The 15,124-nt window shown below is 48.0% G+C and overlaps 7 protein-coding genes across 17 annotated transcripts; 4 read left to right on the top strand and 3 right to left on the bottom strand.

Moving 5' to 3' along the window:
- Positions 1 to 155: 155 nt before the first annotated feature.
- On the bottom strand, positions 156 to 1,535 carry FOXG_02007 (uncharacterized protein). Its single transcript, XM_018379209.1, has one exon. It carries the CDS (start codon positions 1,480 to 1,482, stop codon positions 415 to 417), a length of 1,068 nt encoding a protein of 355 aa, XP_018235239.1. The 5' UTR covers positions 1,483 to 1,535; the 3' UTR covers positions 156 to 414.
- A 75-nt stretch (positions 1,536 to 1,610) lies between these two features.
- On the top strand, positions 1,611 to 3,332 carry FOXG_02006 (DNA-directed RNA polymerase II subunit RPB11). Of its 4 annotated transcripts, XM_018379205.1 has the most exons (4): positions 1,611 to 1,905; positions 2,608 to 2,666; positions 2,718 to 2,828; positions 2,878 to 3,332. In XM_018379205.1, the coding sequence occupies exons 1-4, from the start codon at positions 1,889 to 1,891 to the stop codon at positions 3,072 to 3,074; spliced, it is 384 nt and encodes a 127-aa protein (XP_018235235.1). In that variant the 5' UTR covers positions 1,611 to 1,888; the 3' UTR covers positions 3,075 to 3,332. The 4 variants fall into 4 exon arrangements, with proteins under 4 accessions (XP_018235235.1, XP_018235238.1, XP_018235236.1 ...); XM_018379208.1 differs by having other exon boundaries at positions 1,656 to 1,905; positions 2,718 to 3,332; XM_018379206.1 differs by having other exon boundaries at positions 1,674 to 1,905; positions 2,608 to 2,828; positions 2,878 to 3,275.
- On the bottom strand, positions 3,050 to 4,090 carry FOXG_18225 (uncharacterized protein). Of its 4 annotated transcripts, none has more exons than XM_018398283.1 (7): positions 3,998 to 4,090; positions 3,867 to 3,946; positions 3,748 to 3,804; positions 3,656 to 3,694; positions 3,577 to 3,604; positions 3,461 to 3,524; positions 3,050 to 3,410 (listed from the first exon to the last, which is right to left on the bottom strand). In XM_018398283.1, exons 2-7 carry the CDS (start codon positions 3,889 to 3,891, stop codon positions 3,372 to 3,374), a joined length of 252 nt encoding a protein of 83 aa, XP_018235231.1. In that variant the 5' UTR covers positions 3,892 to 3,946; positions 3,998 to 4,090; the 3' UTR covers positions 3,050 to 3,371. The 4 variants fall into 4 exon arrangements, with proteins under 4 accessions (XP_018235231.1, XP_018235232.1, XP_018235234.1 ...); XM_018398284.1 differs by having other exon boundaries at positions 3,095 to 3,410; positions 3,867 to 3,943; positions 3,998 to 4,073; XM_018398286.1 differs by having other exon boundaries at positions 3,095 to 3,410; positions 3,461 to 3,604; positions 3,998 to 4,071.
- Positions 4,091 to 4,177: 87 nt separating this feature from the next.
- Positions 4,178 to 7,833, top strand: FOXG_02005 (uncharacterized protein). 3 transcript variants are annotated; one of them, XM_018379204.1, is made up of 3 exons: positions 4,178 to 4,401; positions 4,463 to 5,475; positions 5,526 to 7,833. In XM_018379204.1, the coding sequence occupies exons 2-3, from the start codon at positions 4,482 to 4,484 to the stop codon at positions 6,155 to 6,157; spliced, it is 1,626 nt and encodes a 541-aa protein (XP_018235230.1). In that variant the 5' UTR covers positions 4,178 to 4,401; positions 4,463 to 4,481; the 3' UTR covers positions 6,158 to 7,833. The 3 variants fall into 3 exon arrangements, with proteins under 3 accessions (XP_018235230.1, XP_018235228.1, XP_018235229.1); XM_018379202.1 differs by having other exon boundaries at positions 4,178 to 4,405; XM_018379203.1 differs by having other exon boundaries at positions 4,178 to 5,475.
- Positions 5,524 to 8,100, bottom strand: FOXG_02004 (ribosome biogenesis protein ytm-1). Its single transcript, XM_018379201.1, has 2 exons — positions 7,792 to 8,100; positions 5,524 to 7,732 (listed from the first exon to the last, which is right to left on the bottom strand). Exons 1-2 carry the CDS (start codon positions 7,883 to 7,885, stop codon positions 6,399 to 6,401), a joined length of 1,428 nt encoding a protein of 475 aa, XP_018235227.1. The 5' UTR covers positions 7,886 to 8,100; the 3' UTR covers positions 5,524 to 6,398.
- Positions 8,101 to 9,871: 1,771 nt separating this feature from the next.
- Positions 9,872 to 10,012, top strand: FOXG_18224 (uncharacterized protein; the record flags this gene model as incomplete). The annotated part of the gene is made up of 1 exon (XM_018398282.1): positions 9,872 to 10,012. One exon carries the CDS (start codon positions 9,872 to 9,874, stop codon positions 10,010 to 10,012), a length of 141 nt encoding a protein of 46 aa, XP_018235226.1.
- Positions 10,013 to 10,479: 467 nt separating this feature from the next.
- On the top strand, positions 10,480 to 14,115 carry FOXG_02003 (glycogen [starch] synthase). Of its 3 annotated transcripts, none has more exons than XM_018379200.1 (6): positions 10,480 to 10,793; positions 10,960 to 11,372; positions 11,444 to 11,541; positions 11,594 to 11,869; positions 11,929 to 13,487; positions 13,539 to 14,115. In XM_018379200.1, the coding sequence occupies exons 2-6, from the start codon at positions 11,294 to 11,296 to the stop codon at positions 13,642 to 13,644; spliced, it is 2,118 nt and encodes a 705-aa protein (XP_018235225.1). In that variant the 5' UTR covers positions 10,480 to 10,793; positions 10,960 to 11,293; the 3' UTR covers positions 13,645 to 14,115. The 3 variants fall into 3 exon arrangements, with proteins under 3 accessions (XP_018235225.1, XP_018235224.1, XP_018235223.1); XM_018379199.1 differs by having other exon boundaries at positions 10,919 to 11,372; XM_018379198.1 differs by having other exon boundaries at positions 10,480 to 11,372.
- The last annotated feature ends 1,009 nt before the right edge of the window (positions 14,116 to 15,124 follow it).

The raw sequence follows: 15,124 nt of genomic DNA, 5'->3' as shown, positions 1-15,124 counted from the left end.
AAGTTAGCAGTGGCAATTTGCGCCTCATTTCCCAGTACTGGTGATTGATGTAAGTATCATAGAACTCTTGGCGGTGCTGTCTGCTTCATAGTTATCTCCAATACAAGAGAATATTCTTCGTAGCTATCTTACTACGATATAAGATATGCCATGTTCAGTCTTTTCAGCAGGAGAGTAGTAAACCGAATTGAATAAGGATTTGGGCAACACTGAAGGGAAGACTGCCTTGGTAGGCAACTGTCTGTCTTAGGGGGAGGCAAAAAAAACTTGGGACATCTATTATAAGTGACAAAATGACCTAGGCAAGTTTGATATAACTTAGTGTAGATTTAGTAGACCTTGGATTGGGTATTTTTGGCACCTTGGTTTGACATCAGAGGTTTTCTTGCTCCAGGAGGTTCGTCCACTACCCTATCACTCGGCCCATTCCAGGTTGTGAATTAGAATGGATCGTATAAGACCATCGCCTTTCACCGGAACCCGACGTTCTTCCTTTGATTCCTCGAGATGCAAGACGATCTCTGCACCCTTGGCTCCCTCGAAATCAGGCAAGTCACGCCAAATTTCAGTCCTTGACTTTTGGGCAATTGGGTGGTTGAAGTACAGTTGCAACACACGACGAGCCTGCTCCTCGTCGCCGATCTCGAACAGTACTACCCTCGGCTTTAGGAGTTCTGCAACGTCCAAAAGCCGTGCGTAGAAGACGTCTGCTGGGTTGCATTTACTAGGGCAAGGGAGGTCTTTATCGGGAACCAATGCGAGGCGCGGTTCATATTTTCGGACTGAATAACCCAGTTGCCCACGGCCATGATGCCAGATATCTTCTGATATATATGGAGGATTAGACACGAGAATATCCCAGGGGGTAACGGCGAGCTGCTGCATGTCGCCATCACTGAAAACGTTTGCTCTTGTGATGTCAAGCCGCTTGTGTTTTGTAGGCTCCATCAAATTTCCAAGCCTGATGTTCCGTGCGATGTTCTCCTGCGCGAGTCGGAGGGCTACAGGCGAAACATCCACTCCTCGCACGGTCAAGTTGTCAACCGAGTGCTGGAGGGATGAGAAAACTCCAAGGGGTATACAACCAGTTCCTGTGCAGAAGTCGATTACGTTTACTCCACGGTCGAGTTTCCTTACGTCTTGTCCTAAAAGCTCCCCTGATTTGACGAGGTTTGTTAGGTGGAAAGTGTATGCCTCAGTTTCTGGTCTAGGTATTAAAACACCTTGTTTGCACTTGATGTCGAGTGAACCAAATGGCTGAGAGCCGATGACATACTGAAGAGGCTCACCACGCCCTCTTCTTCGGCATAGATTGTCTAACAGCCATGATTTGTTTCGTGACCGTGATTCATCGGCATGGCTTCTTAGCCATCGTAGCTCATTCTGGGCAGAATTCAGGTCCCGGCAAGCGGGAAGAAGGCTTGCAATATGTGGCGAAAGGCGCCGAGCACGCCGCAACAAAGACGGCTGAATGCGCGGCATGACGAAAGAACTTCATCGTTGAGCCTGCAACGGTGAAAGTTAATGCATGACAGAATTGTAAGCGTGCCATCAGAATGTTGAGGTTGGATGTACACATTGTCATGATTAACCGACCTTTACCCTTCTATCGCGCGCCTCGAAGCTTTGAGCCTCTGAGGGCAGCCCCTGCATCACCTTGCTTTATTCTTTAAATCTTTGTTCACAACTTGTACTACTCGCTCAAGATACTACTTCCTTTTGGATCTTTTTGGTGCTGTATCCTCTAGGTTTGTCCTATCCTTAGAATTGCTCGCCGAGTGATTCGAGCGATACGAAACGCAAATTGCCGACATTCTTGGACTTTTGCTGTAATCGCCACTTTACCGCCAAACCTCAAACCGCCTAACACCCCGATCGAGAACCGAAGATGAACGCGCCTGATCGGTAAGACCGTCTTTTTCTATCTCTTTGTCTCTACCTCTCTCTCTTTATTCGGGTCTCGTCTCGCGTGTTTTCAGGTTCCTTGCTCTTCTCTTAGTCGGCAACAAAACACAGACACCAAGTCAGTCCAATACTACACGCTCTTATTATGCTGCTCGGCCAAGCGCCATGTGAAGCCAAATACCCAATATTGATTCGGCAATCGGTCTGTGCCTTAGCATAGTGAATAACTTTCACTCTGACAAGTTGTCAGCTAATATGGCCTTATCACCCTACCGTCAGTTGGTTTAGAAAGCATTATGTGACTAGCAGTGTTACCTAGTTGGCATTACCCCTAAGTATATATGCCCAGCCTTCTTAGGCAGCATGGTTTTTCGAATGTCTGAAAGCCATCAAATAACTATCCTTTCCTTCATTCTATCTCCTGCGTTCATTTGCGCTGTCAGTGGCGGGCACTGTCTTTCAGACAAGTTATCTCGCGACCTGCAAAAGCCTTTCCGAAGCAATAAAAAAAAGCATTTTCCTCAAGCGAGTCAAGCTCATCTCATCTATTTCAACACCATAAAAAGCACATAGCATATATTTGTCTTTTCACCAAATATTAGACAATGGCCGGTGGTAACCCCAAGCATTTCAATCTCCAAGATGACCCGTTACGTTGCTTCAAACTACTTGACATCTTTCGCAGGCTAACAAACTCAACAGTTTCGAGCTGTTCCTGCTCGGAGAGGGCGAGAAGAAGATCGAGGAAAAGGTCTTCTCAGGTTAGCTCTCTTACGACTTATGTCTATCCCCTGCTTACAATATTCCATTAGGAATGTCCAATACCTCCGATTTTGTCCTCATGAAAGAAGACCACACTCTTGGTAACCTTCTCTCCGAGCACCTGAAGATGCACCCCAATGTCTACATGGCTGGGTATAAGAGTACAGAACCTGCCGCCCTCGGTCAATCTTGTGCTGACATCGTATACAGTCGCTCACCCCAATGTTCCTGAGCTTTTCATACGAGTCCAGACAGACGGAACCATCACCCCTCGCGATGTCTTTACTTCTGTCTGTGAGAAGCTCATTAAGCAACTCGAGATGTTGCATCAGGAGTTCACGCGAGAGTGGGAATTGAGACGCATTACCAACACTGGTGAGCAGGGAAACATGCAGAACGGTCACTGAGTTCCGCGTTCATTATCAGGGATCATCTAAAACGGACAGGCATTATGGACGGTCGGCGTTAGGGGGCTGCAGGTTACTGCTTATTTATTTTTAACCACATATAAACTGGAATGAGCTTGAGATTAGACTCTTCTGAGCTATACTGCGGTCCTGGTTTCCACTTAATGTGCATGTTGTGACACACGTATAAAATAGGTCGCGCCAGGTTTGCTTGAGTCTAAAAAGGGGAGTCCTGGGCTCGAGATGAGTTTCGATCGGAAGAGATTTTGCGATGTCTATGATCCTGGTAGACCATTCTCAAGCAGCTCCTTCTGGACCTTCACCACCGGGGATCAACTGATAGAGTTTTAGTACAATAAGTAGGGAACGAGTTGCGATTGACTCACCATGCAGATGTTGTTGCCGTTCAGCAGAATCTTGGGAAGTTTAGTGTGGTTACCCGAGTAGTCACTATTGAGTTAGCCAGTACTGGAAAAAGCAATAATGGAGATGTTGCTCATACAACTCGGTCACATCCTCCAGAACCATGTCTATACCGGTGATTAGTTTCGATAGAGGCGAACTGGGAGAGCAATACTCACTAACGTAGTCGTCAAAACCGACGAGAGTTCCGCTGAATTCTATCACCTTTTCAGTACAATCGTCTATGAGCATACAGAAACTCATCTCTCACCCTTATCGCCCTTCATAATGACCCAAATCCTGGAGCCCACACACTTGTCGATAAGCTCTACATAGAAAAGTTAGTATGTAGCCTTGATACATTAATAGTCCCTATGCAAGGCTACTCACCGAGAGGTAACAGTTGGGATGCCATTGTGAAAATGTGACGTGGGTGGATTGTATGAAGAGTTATCGATCTGAAGCGGCTTCTTTGCGCAGAATTATTAGTATATTTTCAATGAAGTGTCGGTTTTAGTTACCGAAAGCCAAATGCTTTATCTCAGAGTTGAGCTGAAGTCGTCAAGGTCGTCGTCTCACAGTCTCAAAGTGGGATGGATTATGGAGGTGTGAATATAGAGCACGTCCCCACGTGCTCTCGCGATAATCATGGTGACTAAGCCAATCCATTGCCCACCTCCACCCTCCCCAAGCCACCCGCTAACGCTCAGAATCAATGATCGCTCTATTGACGCGGCTGCCTAACAAATCTCACATACTGCGCAGTAGCCTTCGCGTATCAGGGTCATGGGCTTTTGCCACAATGGCTCACCGACGCTGGCTACATTTCAATCACTTCATACCCCAATGATATTGTCTTTACAGGGGCGCATTGCTGGCAGTGTATTAAGACCCTTAACAAGAACGCGTCGGTTCCCCTATACTAGTAGGTATGTTCAAATACCCGTCTTCGTTTTAAAAACTTCCTGACGGTTCTATCTATGAAGGAAAGAGTTTAGCTCCAGCATGTCACCAACTATAAAGAATCGTCTGTGGAATCCGGCTTTTGGGATCAGGTTCTCTCCGAAAAATGATCATCAGCCACCTTATCCATTCCTAGATATTACTCGATTTGTTCATACCCCTGCCTCTGGGTCTGGAGATGTTGAAAAGGGAGATGTCGAAGCTGACGAGTTCAGTGAAGGTGAAGAGTTCGAGCGTGATGCGGCGGAATGGTTCGATCAACAAGATCGGTTGGTATTGCCTACCATTGAAACCATCTCTAAAGGCACTCAGGTTGCATCAGACACAGACAGAGATCTCGTCGAGGCCTCAAAACGGGAGAAAGCCCTGACGGATTCCGTCACTGCTCCTCTCACATCCTTAGATTACACAATCGACGCCAACCTTTGGGATACAGCCCGAAAGAGTAAGGCTGGCTCCAGCCAGTCGTTCTGGTCCTACAAAATGTACCGTCAAGTTCAAGGAAACGGCGAGGAGCAGAAAGTCAAAGTCCACTACTGCACTTCAAAACATACGATGGAGCATGTTTGTGAAAGGTACTTTTCTGACGAGAAAGTCATTGGCTTCGATTTGGAGTGGTTTGTTGCGAGAGGTCCTGCCAACTCCAACCCTCGACGAAATGTTTCGCTCATCCAGATCGCTAGCCCAAGTCGTGTGGGCTTGTTCCACGTTGCACTTTTTCCCAAGGACGACTTTGTCGCCCCAACTTTCAAGAGGATCATGGAGGACGAAAGCGTAACAAAAGTCGGCGTGGCTATCAAGGGTGACTGCACAAGATTGAAGAACAATCTCGGCATAAACAGTAAGGGGATTCTCGAGCTGTCTCACCTCTACAAACTTGTCAAATACTCGAAGGCTGGAGAGCTGGACCGAATCAATAAGGTCATGGTGTCTTTAGCCGTGCAGACACAGGAGATGTTAGGTCTTCCTTTGTTCAAAGGAGATGATGTGCGGTCCAGTAATTGGATGATGCGTCTGTCAGCAGATCAAATTGCATGTAAGTTAAAATTTGTGTTATCCGTGCTTCTGTAGCTCACGCATATATAGATTCCGCATCAGATGCGTATGTTGGTCTCCAGCTGTACTACGTGCTTGAGCAGGAACGCATGAAGCTTCAGCCTACTCCTCCTCGGCCAGCTTTCGTGGAGCAGAATCTTCCTATTCGGTTCTTGACCGCTGATGACGTTGATGAAAGTGATGCGACTTCAGAATCGGGGGAATCTGAGGTGATTGCTGATGTTGAGGTGAGACTTGAAACACCAGAAACCAGGCCTACGCAATCGGTCGCAACGCCCACGACAAAGGCTACGCCCCCATCAGAGAACAATTCCCATGATACAAGGGATCCCCGTATCCTCGCTGCCGAAAAGCACGCTCAACAATACCGTAGCACAACGCGCCGCCAGTCGACTCCACCATTGTCGTCTCTTCGCACTTATTACATGTGGTATGACAACCAAGATCTTACACCAGAGGCCGTTGCTACGCTCTTACGTACTCCTCCTCTTAAGACAAACACTGTTGTTTCTTATATCCTTGATGCCATCATCTCGGAAGGGTTACCTTTTTCCAAGGCGAGGCTTAGAACTGAGGTGTTAGTCCATCTTGCTCCCCAGTCACTAGTGAGTGCCAGGTATCGAGCATTGGTGGATGCAAGTCAAGAGTCTGAAGAACTATAAAATCGATTCTAGGATTCGAGTGTATGCATGGGGAACTACTCGGAACGCAGCTTCGCTGCAAACTGGGATTGGAAACGAATTGATGAAGACTGCTTATTACCTTTTGATCAGGTTGTAATTCGTGATCTTCAGACTTGTTGCCAATTGCATCCTTAAATATCCCAGCCATATCATCCAAGAACACAATAAAAAAAAATCGGTATAAAGGAACAATCGGTTTTAGGTCTCTATATCTATTATACTATGATCCTGGCCCAAACAGATCACGGCCTCTGTTAATTTGAACCTTCTTATCCTCACCACCACTCACAATACCCCAGGATTGATCCCAGGCTACACTCAACACCTTGGCTCCATCACCAGCGACGGGGAGCTTCTTGCCCTTAAGCCACTCTCGGCCTATGGTGTACACTGGCTCACTTACGCTTCCGCCACCCTCTTCCGATGTACCCATCCGCACGCTTCGAAGATCCCACACACGACATGTACTGTCGTGAGAGCCAGACACAAGCGAGTGGTCGTTTTCGGGCGAAGGCGCCAAAGAGACAACCATATTAACGTGACCGCGGAGTGTCATGGCTGAGGTAGTAGTGGCTGACTCGCGGGGGTCGAGGAGGGTAATATGTCGGGCCGACGAACCAGCAGCGACAAGGGAGGATCCGGGGAGCGCCGTTGCGCATAATAGTGGGTGCATGGTAGTGAGTCGGCTGACCTCGCGCTGAGTTGTTAAGTCAATAGTGCGAACAGTATGATCTTTCGATGCCGAATAGGCGACCGTTGCGTCGTTGGGATGAAAGATGGCAGCAGTCACAGGCTCATCATGGACAGGGATCAAAGCAAGAGGACCACGCTGTGCAGTGTTGGCGGCACTTGCAAGCTTGGCTCGCTTCGTGCTATGTGCAGAAGGCAGGCTCTCGGGATCTGCCTGGGGAGCTGTTCTTTTTGACGACGTCCAAAGACCAACTTTACCGTCAGATGATGCTGTGAGAATACGCTTAGTGGCTCCGTTAATGTCAAGACTGTTGATTTCCTTCTCGTGACCCCAGAGTTCCATGCTGGACTTGAGGGCACCAGAGAAACCATCCTCAGACTCGCTATAGTCCCAGACAATAACCTTGCGATCCAGGCCAACTGAAGCCAGCTGCTTCTGTGAGATCCACTTAACCGCATTCGCTCGCTGCGTGTGACCACCAGCTCGACCAGCAGGAGACACTGCGATTGCGTCTCCAGAGGGGTTCCAAACTCTAACGAGGCCGTCGTAGGAAGCACTCGCAACTCGTTCGGGGATGTTACTACCACCAACCAGAAGGCCTGCTCGTGAAGTAGCAGATAGGAGGTCTATGCCACCGACCCAGTCGTCATGCTCAAAGCTCGCTTCGTAAACCGGGGGTAGCAGACTTCGAACATACTGCAAAGTTAAAGTAGATTCAGATGAAAGACCGTTTGTTGCAAGATACTCTTCGATAGAAGTTCGGAGAAATGTGCCATTGGCGAGAAAGTCGAGAGGGATGGGAGAGGAGGTGTCGAGCATAGACTCGGAGTTGAGAATGCGAGAGAGGCCATATCGTTTAATATCTATGATAAGGATTAGTCCCTTGATTGCTCTAAGGTATTCAAGAACATCAATAACTGACCTGCAGGCACGAGCAATTGTTGCTTAGAGTCTGGAAGTACCAAATCCTGCTCAGTGGTAGTGAAGACGACCTTCACCTGTGCGACGTCCCCCATTTTTGCGTGGCTGTTCAATTGTTGTTGTCCTTCGAATTATTTTCCAGGTAAATCGATTGGAGGTTGTGGAATAAAAGAGTTCTACTGGTTTTGAAGCCTATTGGACTCCGGGTATCTCGAACGATTTACTGCGGTGAAGGTATGCTTGTGGTAGATCAGCACGCAAAGATCTCAGCAAAATCTAGAAAATTTTGGAAATTTTTGTAGCCTTGCATTACATTTGTCCCCACTGCGGGGAGCCAATCTGAGCCACTGACCAATGACGATGTTGGTGATTGCAAGGCTGAACCACTTTCCTGGGGCTCATAAAGGACCTGAGATAACTGTACAGAAATGATACGTTAACATAAGATGAAGATATGTTTTGCCAGGCAACTTCTTCGTGAGCCCAATTGCCATGGCTTGCTAGTTTGTAGCATTCAATCAAGCATTCCTAATCAGGAAGTGGGTGATCCTTGTTGAAGAGCTCTTATTGGGTGTTTTTATCTCTCGGATAAGAACTTGAGGTTCAAGAAGTCCATTGCGGTTTAAGCCGATCCTTGAAGTTTGTGAAAGAACACCTTATGTGTGAGTTGAGCATCAAAATTATTATTCATCAGGGAGTTAACACCTTGCTGTGCTGAGCTTCGATGAATGAGGTCACCATGTTTCTTGACAAGTTTCAACTCAATTTCATCCGGCACCCGTGTTGACCTCTATGATTTAATGACACGGAGCATGCTTGTTTTTTGAGAAACATGACCATTCCTGAGTCAACTCGCGAGTCGATAACTTATGCCTGTGACTCTTGTTGAGGGAGAAACGCATCGTCTCTTGTATTGTTTCTTTGTGACGAAGTAATCATGACGATTGACTCGCTAACAATTGTTGCTACATCTGGTCGCTTATATCGTAGCTTTAAAATCCGGAGCATTGTTGCTAGACAAATAAGCCCGTATTCTGTCACCGTGGCATTTGGAGTAATGAAGCTCTTCAAACTCCCCCCATCTGTCTCAATAGAAGTAGGGAGTCGGGTTGACGGAGCAGTCCCGGCACATACATGCTTGTTAATCCCGTAACCGTGGGGAGCTAATCTTGCAGTGTTTTGAAGGAGAGACATACAACACTAGATAAGGGAGTTATTCAAGACATGAGTATTACGGCTCGGGGTCTCGGTAGAACTTAAACCGCAGAGGTTCGGTCTGTGGCAACAAAGCCACCTATCTCATTTTATTTACTTGCGGGTTGAATATGGTATGTATTCTGTCGTTAATTTTCGAACAAGTCGAACAATAGCTAGATTCTCTGTAGGTAACTGGAGGTTTTCTATTCTGTGTTATAGGCAGGAGGTTGGCAAGGAAACAGGATGCACTGGCCTTGGGGGTTATGGCAATTTGGAGGGAGGGTCTTTTGCTAAAATGGGGGTACGTAATTTTCTTAAGGATTAAGGCAATAGAAAGCCTTGTGTATAGTCTTTAAATCTAGCAAGATAATGAATCTGTAGACACTACTTTGCAGTAGAGTTAATACTATTATCCTTCTCTGATCAGTGCTCTCTAGAGTAGGAGCATACCTTTCCCGCTAACAGATATGATAATGCTGGCATAGATTTCAAAGGCGTATCATAATACAAAAAGGATTCCAGTGACTTGGGGAAAAACCACATCTGCTGAACATGTCGATCTCTGGTATTCCCCCGCATTCCATGACCTCATCCCGACATCCCCCAAGAAGTGCCAGACCTGCGTCTGGCCATACACAAGGCAGGTCAATTTTTTAGGATGAAAAGTTCTGTTTGGTCCTTGTACCTAGTCGCTAGGGTGGTGAGAAGTAAAAAGTCTGCGCCGTGCCGATGTACCCTACAGAACGGTGGGAGATTTGCGCATGCCGTTGAGGAAAACGTCGAGGCGTATCGACTAATAACAGGCGAGGGAAAAGAGAAAAATTAACCCATGCTCCTCAACAAAGCGACTCAATCTCATAATGGCGTAACATCGAGACCTGGAAATGGCAGTGAAACACCTTGATCAATGGGCCGGCCTCGGCTCTTTGACCGGAGTGGCGTTGGTGTTACAAGGAGCTATTCCTTTTGATGTCAAGTTTGTGGCGTTTGGCCAAGTCCATTTCTGCGCGGTTAATCTTGATTGAGTTTAGAGAAGCTGGCAACTGAGACCCTCAAAACAGTTTCTTCGAGTGAAGTGTCAAGAGAAAAGGTTCAATGGTCTGGTGGTGGTCGTATGATGGTCTCTGATATCATTGTACTGGAGGCTCAGTCGAACAAAACAGGGTCACTAATAATGTAACGCTCAATCGGCTCCTCCAGGCATTAACCCAGGACATTGTCTTTCGAAAAGCATGTAAGACGTTGACCCTGGTCCCTGTCCTTGGGAGCCAAGAGAACGGCTCCATGTGGCGATGGGAGAATTGCCCTGGATTCCACAGTTATTTGGCCTTGGTATACGGGCCTTTAGGTTGGCTTTTGTTTAGGCGCCGTTGCTAGGAGCTTGGGGCCCCGACATCCCACCGACCCCACCCAAGCTTGGGCCGCTAGTACGCCAAAGTACGAGCTGAAGGCCTAAAGCTGTACCCGCAGGAGCATCAACACCAGGCAATATCACGGCCGATAGTTGCTGTAGTGGCCTCTTAGTACCTGCCCAGTACATTATTACACCATCTTTTTGTGAACTCAACGTCCTCTGCACAATCCCCCTCCATATTGGTTGCTTGCTTCCAACTTCTTGGGCTCGAAATTCCTCCCTTATACTCTCATTTTTCCTTTTCATTCTTCCTGCCTTTTTTCTCTCCTCCTCACCACACTTAGGGTCCCCTCTCTCTCATCTCAATTGGTGTAGCGCTTCAAAACACCAAAGCAAACCACCACCGCCTGGACCTGAGATCCATCATACTAGCTATAGCAGTACCCATCGCTGTTAGTGTTTCTCGCACCTCCAACTCCGCTCCCCATGGGCACATATCCATCTGCATATGGATCCCTCCATCCCCTGTGAATGCCCCATGTTCAGTGCTCAGTGCTCACCCATCCATCGCATGCAGATCCGTCTCTTAGGCTAGGTTCATTCTCATCAGCGGCACAGTGACGCAACATCGAGACCACCACCATCTCGATTCGATCCCTCCGTTTCGCTTCTGCCGATTCCCCCCAGCCACGCTTCGCTACTCCCGAGAAAACTTCTCAATTGGCTTCGCGGACCATCGTTACAGCTTCCTCCTCCTTTATTATAGCTCCTTTCCCTGCTTTCCTGCTCTCCTGTTACTGTCCTCCTGAAAGGTCTCTGCGCTAGCTCCACTGCTCAATTCAACGCGACCACACCCCTGGCCGAAGCCCATCAGATCATCGCGTTCACTGTCTACCTTTCTTCCCCTCAGCGACTTACTCCTCACTTCTTGACTTGAGGTAAACACGTCAAGATGAGCGAAGGCGAGCAGCAGACTCGCGACATCAAGAACCACCTTCTCTTTGAGATTGCCACTGAGGTAGCTCATCGAGGTCAGTCATTTGCGACAGCAAAATCCTTCAATCTCGCGAGTCTTCGCATACTAACTTGAGGTGCAACACAGTCGGTGGTATCTACTCGGTTATCAAATCCAAGGCTCCTGTTACAACAGCTGAATATGGCGACCGCTACACACTGATCGGTCCCCTCAACCATCAATCGGTAAGGCTTCAGCTTGAAGATTGTCATGACTTTCACGTACTGACCACAATAGGCCGCCGTCGAGGTGGAGGAGATGGAACCCACCAGCCCAGAGATCGCTGCTACCCTACAGTCCATGAGAGATCGAGGAATTCACATTGTTTATGGTCGTTGGTTGATTGAAGGGGCTCCCAGAGTTATTCTCATTGACACCAAGACCGCCTATGGTCGCATGGATGAGTGGAAGGCCGATTTGTGGGAAGCTGCCAGCATTCCTTCACCACCTGGCGACGATGAGACCAACGAGGCCATTGTTTTTGGTTATCTGGTCGCCTGGTTCCTGGGAGAGGTAAATTCGCTTGACTATCCCACTTACGTGGCAGATCTGCTAACCTTAGTATCTTATAGTTCGTCTGCCATGAGAAGAAGAGGGCTGTCATTGCTCACTTCCACGAGTGGCTTGCTGGCGTTGCCCTGCCCCTCTGCAAGAAGCGCCGCATCGATGTGACGACGATCTTTACCACACACGCCACTCTTCTCGGCCGATACCTCTGCGCTGGCTCCGTGGATTTCTACAACAACCTGCAATGGTTCGATGTCGATGCTGAGGCTGGTAAGCGCGGTATCTACCACCGATACTGCATTGAACGAGCAGCCGCGCATGCATGTGATGTTTTCACCACAGTCTCCCACATCACAGCGTTTGAGTCCGAGCATCTGCTGAAGCGAAAGCCTGATGGCGTTCTGCCCAATGGTCTGAACGTCACAAAGTTCTCGGCGGTTCACGAATTCCAAAACCTGCATCAGCAGGCAAAGGAGAAGATTCATGACTTTGTTCGAGGGCACTTCTATGGTCACTACGACTTTGATCCCGACAACACTCTATACCTCTTCACCGCCGGTCGTTACGAGTTCAGGAATAAGGGTGTCGACATGTTCATTGAGTCCCTAGCACGATTGAACCATCGTCTCAAGGCCGCTGGTAGCAAGGTGACCGTTGTTGCCTTTATTATCATGCCTGCTCAGACCACTTCCCTCACTGTCGAGGCGCTGAAGGGTCAAGCGGTTATCAAGTCACTCCGAGATACCACACACGTTATTGAGCAAAGCATTGGCCGTCGCATCTTTGAGCGCTCTCTTAAGTGGCATGAGGGTGATCCCATGCCCGATGAGAAGGAACTCATCTCTGCTCAAGACCGAGTTTTACTTCGCCGTCGTCTCTTTGCCATGAAGCGTCACGGACTTCCCCCAATTGTCACCCATAATATGCTCAACGATCATGAGGATCCTGTCCTGAACCAGATTCGACGTGTACAACTTTTCAACCACCCGTCTGACCGAGTCAAGGTAGTCTTCCACCCAGAGTTCCTCAACTCTGCCAACCCTGTTCTTCCCCTCGATTACGACGACTTTGTCCGAGGTTGTCACCTGGGCGTCTTCTCTTCGTACTATGAGCCTTGGGGCTATACTCCCGCCGAATGTACTGTCATGGGTGTGCCCAGCATTACCACTAACCTTTCAGGTTTCGGATGCTATATGGAAGAGCTTATCGAGAACTCGAGCGACTATGGTATCTACATTGTGGATCGACGAACCAAGGGTGTTGACGACTCAGTCAACCAGCTCACCTCGTTCATGTACGATTTTTGCGGCAAGAGCCGCCGTCAGCGCATCAACCAACGAAACCGAACAGAGCGTCTTAGCGACCTCCTTGACTGGAAGCGCATGGGCATGGAGTATGTCAAGGCTCGTCAGCTAGCTCTACGCCGTGCCTACCCCAACTCTTTCAGTGGCGACGATGAGGAGGAGGACTTCATCCCTGGTGTCGAGCAAAAGATTTCGCGACCCTTCTCTGTTCCCGGCTCGCCACGAGATCGCACTGGCATGATGACCCCCGGCGATTTTGCCAGTCTTCAGGAAGGCCGTGAAGGCCTGAGCACTGAGGACTATGTTGCATGGAAGCTTCCGTAAGTGAAAGTTTGTGCTTGGTTTGACGCCCTTGCTAATATCATTTACAGTGAGGAAGAAGACCCCGACGAGTACCCATTCCCCCTCACTCTTCGAACGAAGCAACCTGCCCCCCATAGCCCTTCTGATAATGTACCTGTCAACGGAACCCAGTAGGACCAATATTCCAGACTCTTTCGGACAGGGTTTAGAGAAGAGACAGAAGGGGAGGGACTGTATTTGAGTAGACGGGCGAACCTTTATTAATTATTGTTGTTTTCATGGGAACGAGCAAGAGGTGGAAAGGAGCTTTCTCATCAGGCAGAAGCTTGTATGTCATTACTGGTGTTGACGCACATCCGCATTGTCGCAATTTGCATCCTGCGCTTTTCTAGTTAACTAGTTACATCCACTTGGGAAATTTGTTTATGAAGCCTCTGTAGCTATTTCGATCCTTGGCATGGTTGACATGCATGGACTGATCCAAATAACAGAGTGATCTGAGACGTATAGGCGCCTTAACCTGGCGTCTAACTAGGTATGGTGCCAACAACGACAGCCCACTTTACTCCAACACCTACTAAGTTATACTAAACTTACCTAAGTTTTTATATGGCTTAGGATATGAGTCCTAAGTGTTCTTGTCTGTGCTAGCCTGGCTATCCTAAAGGGCACGACTTTTCTTACAAGAAGAGAGTCATATATGGGCACAGTGATATTTGGGAATAAATAGTTCGGCTTAAACTGTTGTTGATCCAGAGGAGTTCTGAGCCACCTAAATTTAAATCTATGTGGACAGAAAGCCAGAGCGTATCGTGATCATGAAATCGAGAGACTAGAAAAAGTAATATAATAGCCCCATTTATATCATGACCAACGACAGCCCTAGAACTTCTCATAACACCAAGACGGCGGCTACAGTAATGAATGGCTGATGTCAAGACGAATTGTACGTTACAACGAATTCAAGCCGTCAATGTCTCCACCAAGCCAGGGTAGCATGATGTGCACCGTGCAGTCGCATGCGGGAGCGAATGAGACCCCTAGAGCTGAAGGGCGTAAACTGGAGAAGTTACTATCAGCACATGGTTTGCCATTGGCGGTGAAGGATATGGCACACTTGATGCAGCGCGAATGCATGACAGCGGGACGATGCCGTGGTGACAGACGCTTAGTTGCATGTAAACAAATGGTGTTCATCATGACAACATGTTGAATTGGGCAAGGGAAGTGTGCTAGTTGTTGGTTAGCATGATACTAAAGAGAAGATTTGCCAGCCCATGATGAGTATGTTCCTTTGCACTAAGCTTAAACATGAGAGAAGTCATGCGTTTTTCTTTCCGTTTGAATTTATTCCTTGACTGTTCTTTGTTTTGATGCTGCAGTCATGATATTCTCCAGGTCCTTTCCTCTATCTATTACCTGCAGAGAGACGGATACTGTAGCTGCATTGACACCCTAGGCCATCACATCACACTGCATCGCACCACCATTTTCAGACTCTCGCGGGTCACTAAAATCCTTGCTGCGGTTCAGACTTCCCCGGGTTTCTTTGCTTGTCTCCCTGTCCATCCCCTGTATCGTCCCTGTCCAAACCCCTCCAGCAGAGGGCTTAGAAGCGGTGACAACGAACCAAAGCCTGAACCTGAGGGTAAGA

The sequence above is a fragment of the Fusarium oxysporum genome, chromosome 5 (genome assembly GCF_000149955.1).
Source record: "Fusarium oxysporum f. sp. lycopersici 4287 chromosome 5, whole genome shotgun sequence".
Taxonomy (NCBI): Eukaryota; Fungi; Ascomycota; class Sordariomycetes; order Hypocreales; family Nectriaceae; genus Fusarium; species Fusarium oxysporum.
The sequence above is the reverse complement of the archived record's forward strand: the minus strand, read 5'-3'. Positions and strand labels throughout refer to the sequence as shown.